The sequence below is a fragment of the Lissotriton helveticus genome, chromosome 7 (assembly GCF_964261635.1).
Source record: "Lissotriton helveticus chromosome 7, aLisHel1.1, whole genome shotgun sequence".
In the NCBI taxonomy this organism is placed as follows: Eukaryota; Metazoa; Chordata; class Amphibia; order Caudata; family Salamandridae; genus Lissotriton; species Lissotriton helveticus.
The window spans coordinates 282,044,032-282,050,031 of NC_136068.1; the positions used below are offsets into that span (position 1 = coordinate 282,044,032).

The following is a 6,000-nucleotide window of genomic DNA, read 5'->3' on the forward strand; positions in this document are numbered from 1 at the left end:
CTGTGCTACTGGCAACAGAAGCCCCTATTGGCACTACTCCTTGGTGCACTTAGACCTCTTGGTAAAAGCTTTTCCCAAATATGGGTGTGTAAAGCATTGTTGATGCAACCCAAGTCTTGTGTAAATCCTGATTATTGGCCAACTCATGGTTCACTGAGTGTTTTGCTTCTCATATGTTTTTGGGCCAACTGAGTTTTCCTGGCAGCATTTCCTCGTGAATGACAGCTTGCATTGGAAATAGATGAGCCGTTTTCTCATAAGTTAACTTTAAAACTTGTTTTTTTTGTGACTTTCAACCTGGATGGATGTTGAGGATCTTTTTTTCTCAAAACAACTTAAAATTGGTTTGTAAGTTATGATTTTAATGTGAAAAACCACATGCAGATCCAGTTGCTAACTTCAAGATTGTAATCACAGTATTTGTGATAGTAGTTCTAGTACTGGAAATAATAATAATGCATTTTTTAAAGATTAATTTTCACAAATTTTATGACATATTACTTGCATATTTGTGGTCCAATGTTCATTTACAGTTTTTTAAATATTCAGGTATTGCATATTTTTGTAATGGTTTTTATTAACTATACAATAAAGTGTTTTAATATTAATAATTGTAATGGTGCAACAAAAAGGCTTCACAACTTGGCATATTCCTTTTGCAGAACTGAGGGAGTCTCTGCTCCCAGCTGGGGCTTTCAGCAGTGCAGGATTCAATAACAAATCTTAAAGATTATTTGCTGTTGTTCAATTACTTTGACATCTAGCATCCACCCATGTAATCATCTTGTTACATGTCTGTCAGATTTTTAAACAGCTTACTGCACATGGGAATATATGTCAATCACACCAAAGGGCATTGACTGATAGGTGGTGGGAAAATGTTCTCGTTTACGCCAAAATCTTAAAATACAATATACAATAATTCATTTTCACAATGTGTATGATCCAGTTTTGAATCTAAGTACCAGGAAACCTCCTTCAGCACGTTTACAACACTTCAAAAAGAACAGTACCAATAAGGAATAGATTTTGTGATTTACCATAATAAAACTGCCTGTTTTCTGGGAGCCCCTAAGATTGAGAGATATCACCAAGCATCACTAGGAATGCTTATCACACATCTATGAATAGAAACGTGTTTACTGTACCACCATAGGGTTGTATGACAATATAGCGAGGTTGAAAACATTGACTTACAACCACCCATCGATCCCTACATTGCATTATAATTTTAGGTAAGTTGATGTGCAGGTGAGATCAGTTAATGCATTCTTACCCTGTCATGTGGCATCAGGTAATGTAGTGGATGTGATATGTGTGTAGATTGACATTTTTTACCTCAATGAGGCGACAAGCAACACTATGACTATAACCTTCAAAGTGAACACAAATGTACATGATCTTCAATAATTCTTGTCTTAAACTGTTTTTAACAAATCTTTACCTCTGTTTTTCCCTTTGTATATTTATGAAATGATTCTTATAAATGTGGTGTTTTATATTTGTTGTACAAGCTTTTATGATATTTTTATATCGAAATAAAGCCTGTCAATCAATCAATCAATCAATCAATAACCTACAATATTAACGCACGTACTCTGGGAATGTTAAAACGCTGCACAATATTTTGAGGGAAACTGTTGAGACATGAAAAGTTTGAACATTAAAAAGGACCTCAGTGGAGGGGGGGTTTTGTTGTCCGATTCCCCATGTGTTCTATGTGGGTTGTTCATTGTTGACCCGCTCCTAGCAATTACTTAGTAAGATCATCACCGCTGACTTAAGAAGTCTGTATGTATCGCACTGTCCTGAAGGAGCCTCCTGTTCCCCCTTTTGTCATGTTTGAAATGATAATAAAAAAGATTTAAACCATGAAAAGGACCTCAACATGTGCACTCAAGCATCAGTATATTAACCCTTCAAGTACCAATTTTTTACAAAGACGGTTCTACTTACCTACTTACTATGAGTTACGTTTTGCCCACTCTCTTTGTACAGTGCCTAATTTATTCAGATAGAAAACAGCATTCTTTCTGTCACAAAGACAACAAACTAACCAGAGGCTGTGGCAACTAAACCAGTGTAACAAGGAGCTGAGCACCTCCTACACAATATGCTTAACAAATGCAAACAAACCCACAGATGAATCAGTCTGCCTACATACAGACGCATTTGTGGTATTCCTTGATCTAAATGAGACTGCAAACAGTAGCATGTAAATAGTTTCCAATTTGTTTAAAAAAAAAAAATAATAACAGTAAATGAGTGCAAGAGACAAAGGGGCATATTAACAAGGGGATATCGCCACCAAAACGTCACTTTTAGCGACGTTCTGGTGGCAATATCCCCTTCTTATTTACAAAACGGCATTAAGCAACTTAACGTGTCTTAGCGCTGCCTTGTAAATAAGGCGCCTCTTCACACCTCCCTTAGCCTGAAAGGGGCATGCAATGAGTGTTGCAGTGGGCGGTCTGCCACAACAACCATTGCAAGGCTGGGGCAGCGCTCCAAACTAAGACCAGAAAATACCTGATCTTATTCTTGCGATAGGAGACATTATTAATGTCTCCTCATTTTTTGCTCTTTCTATGTGTGCTGCAGCACACATAGAAAGAGCAAATCTCCTTTCAAGATTATTTATGTGCAGGAAGGTGTCCCTTCCACACATAAGCGAGTTCCTCTGCAGCGCAGGCACCCTTGCCACATGGCGCAAAGGAGCCTTTGCTGGCACTACACAGTTTTATTAGAGCTAGCCCTAGGGGAAACATAGGGGTGCAACATATTTTGGTAAACACAGCGCATCCCTGCGTTTTACAAATGTTGGAGCGCTGCGTCAACAATTTTGGCATAACACAGCGCTCCAACATTTTCTTGCAAATATCCCCCAAAGTTTTTTATAGGAGCCTGACAGCAGTTCTGCCAAATGCCATAGGTACTGAGCACCAAGGCTGCAAATCTTCTAATCCATCCCATGCCTCTTTTTCCCACCACCTGTGCTTCATTCTTCTTTATCTCACTTTTAAAAGTTCTTCTTCAACCCCACTCTCAACCCCTGTCTCAGTCTTCATATCTGTCGCACTTTTTTGCCTATCACTCTCATGCTCCGGGTCAACGTTTGGTGATACAAAATCAGAAGAGATCCCCAAAAATGAGTGACTGCGCCCGTCACCTGCAACCACCACCACCACAAATTAAGCAGTGTTAGTAAGGTACTTAATACATGTGGTTATGTGTGTGCAATCAGCCACCCAGGGTCACATGGCATTTACAAATGTGGAGTCTCTAAAATGCGAACCAATGCCCACCACCTGCAACCACCTGCACAAATTAATGAGTGCAGGATCCATGTCATGCTCATCGACTCATAAGAACCGCCCTTTGCCTAGTCAGGCCCTTGGATGGCATTCAGAAAGCTTCCATTTAACTCACCTGTCATATTTGCTGTCTATCTCTGACACTCTCTAGCACAGTCTCTTCCTCCCTGGCAGACAGGATTGCGCGCAGTCTGAACACAAGTGGGGCAAAGCTGTTAATATTTATAGACTCAAATCTGAGGCCTCTCCTCCTATGCCATTTAACATGCAAACGAGCAAGAGCCGGGTGTTGCCCACAGCGTGTGATGATGTATCACACAGTTTCATGTCATTTCAGTTGCACAAGTTTTGGGAGAGGCCTCGCCACTCCTGCCAGGCGGCATTCATGTACAATGAAGAGTTTGTGATTTTGCTGAAACAGCGATGACTACCATGTTATATGCCGGAAGAAGAATACTTTATTTAAGGTTCCCTCACCAAAGCTAGTTTTCCCCACATGAGGAACAGCCTTTGAATTTCTGCTGAATTACCTAAGATATGTTTTGCTTACCGACCAATTTACAGTCCCTCCCTTTCTTGGAAATTTTTGTCATAATTAAAACACCCAGGAAAATAGTATTTGTGCCTGGTATCCATTAGGAATTTATTTCCAATTACGCTAGACAATAATGTACAAAGCCAGCATTTGGGGCAATTTTTCTTGCAGTGCTCCTTTTCTTCGCAATTTTTTTTGTGTGCAGAAAATGACATCCAAATAGCAATTAGGGGACATTTCAACACGCACGGGGTCTGTGTGCTGTGTTCAAGATACACATGTTGTGGACTTTGTGTAAATCAATTTTCCTACAGGTTAAACACTATATCGAAAATAGGTTCTTTGATGGCCCATTACTATAAAGCTATACTCCAGAGACCAATCACACATTTATGTTATAAGCAACTGTTATCCAATTTTTGCCATTTTAAGATTTTAGTCATAGCAACTTAATAAACTATCAATATTTTTAAAGTACACTTTGTGAAGACATTCAAGGCCTACTTAAAAAAAAATATGTAAATTACATGTTAATTTACACCTGCAAGTACGTGTACATAGACTTCAACTGACTGGCTTATTTGTTAAAATTTTCAACCAACACGTGCGGTAATTTATGCATGATGTACTCTGGGATTCTCATTAAACGTCAATCCCAATTCAGCAAATCGGGAACGACTCTGAGTATTTCTGTAACACCTTGCTGCAGAGTCTCCCTTCCCCAAGTAGATTTCACTTGAAAAAAAAAAATACTGAAATGTGCAAGAATAAAACGGGCCAAAACAGGAGAAAAACGCTGTAATTTTTCGTACACACAAATTCCCTTGGAAATTCTGAAGTCTCAATTCTCTTCGTGGTCCCATATTTCTGGATTACCATACACAATGAAATCTGTACTTTCTAGTGCAGGAATCTCAATGCAAAGTTTTTATGCACCTCTCATAAAAAGTAGCTAAGTGTACGGTATCCACAAGCACCGCTTGATTGCTTTTCCTAACTGTAAATGTGTATAGTAAACACTTGTTTTAACAAGAACATCTCCCCTTTTCACAAATACAATCAGAAAAGTCATATAACTTATGTAAAACACAATTTATATTTTTTCCTGGGAGTCCCCATTCCACTCAGTCTATGAGTCATATTTTAATCTAAAATTGCAATTTACTGCCCCCCCCCCCAAACTTGATGCCGTACAAAGTTTCTGCCTACTAAACCCAATAGAAGTGCTAGCTTTACAAACATAAGTTAACATTTATGGACCTCATTTACGAGGTTTTGTTGTAGAGCAGCACCACAGGCCTTCCTGCTGGGCTGCCCTATGGCAAAAGAAATTGCAGGTATGCACCAAAAACAGCGCATTCCTGTCCTTTTCCCCAACGCCGGTGCGCAATGGGCTGCTGTGCGTCAACGCAGGTACCATTGCACCATGGTGCAAGGGTGCCTGCGTTGTGGGGATGATTATATTTGTGCAGGAATGGAAACCTTCCAGCACGAAAACAATCGCAAGAGGCTTTTTTTTGGTATACAACGTTTAGCACGCATTTTTTACAACGCACTACCATTACAACGCAGGCATTACCACGCATACTATTACAACGCATTGCGCTGGGGGGCGTTCTAGGATAGGGAATAAGTTTAATTTTATATCCAACACCTTCCCTAGTGTCCACGGGGACTGGAGTTGGAATATAAAATTATACTTACCACTATCCAGCACCTCAAAGCGCTATGCGTTGTAACGGTATTCGTTGTAAATACCGCGTTGTAAAGGTATGCGTGGTAATAGTATGCGTGCTAACGTCATACATCCCTTTTTTTTCTTTCTATATGTGCTGCAGAATGCAGCACTCATAGAAAAAGGACAAACAAGGTGAAATAAAGATATTTCTCCTCGTTGTACCTCCCTTGGCCTCCCCTTAGAAGGTGTAAGGTTTTGGCGCTGCCTCAGATTTTCGATTTCTCGTAAATCTGGGTCAGTGTCAAAAAGCCATGGATGTTGCTGGGAACGCCCGCAGCAACACCCATTGAGAGCCCCTTTAATGCAGAAAACTGCGTTAAAGGGAACAATATTTACAAGGCAGCAATAAGACAAACTCTACAATGCCTTGTATTACTCGTGTAATTGTTAAGGAGTGAGTCGAACTGTCCATG

The 6,000-nt window shown here is 39.8% G+C and overlaps 1 protein-coding gene across 1 annotated transcript in view; it reads right to left on the reverse strand.

Annotated features, from left to right (window-relative positions):
- The window catches only part of LOC144768423 (protein-glutamine gamma-glutamyltransferase E-like), a 104,009-nt gene extending 100,423 nt beyond the window's left edge, over window positions 1-3,586 (reverse strand). Inside the window, exon 1 of the mRNA XM_078652066.1 lies at window positions 3,430-3,586. Within this exon, the coding sequence (XP_078508192.1) occupies window positions 3,430-3,436 (7 nt within the window). The 5' untranslated portion in view covers window positions 3,437-3,586. The remainder of the gene's footprint in view (window positions 1-3,429) is intronic.
- Between the last annotated feature and the right edge of the window lie 2,414 nt (window positions 3,587-6,000).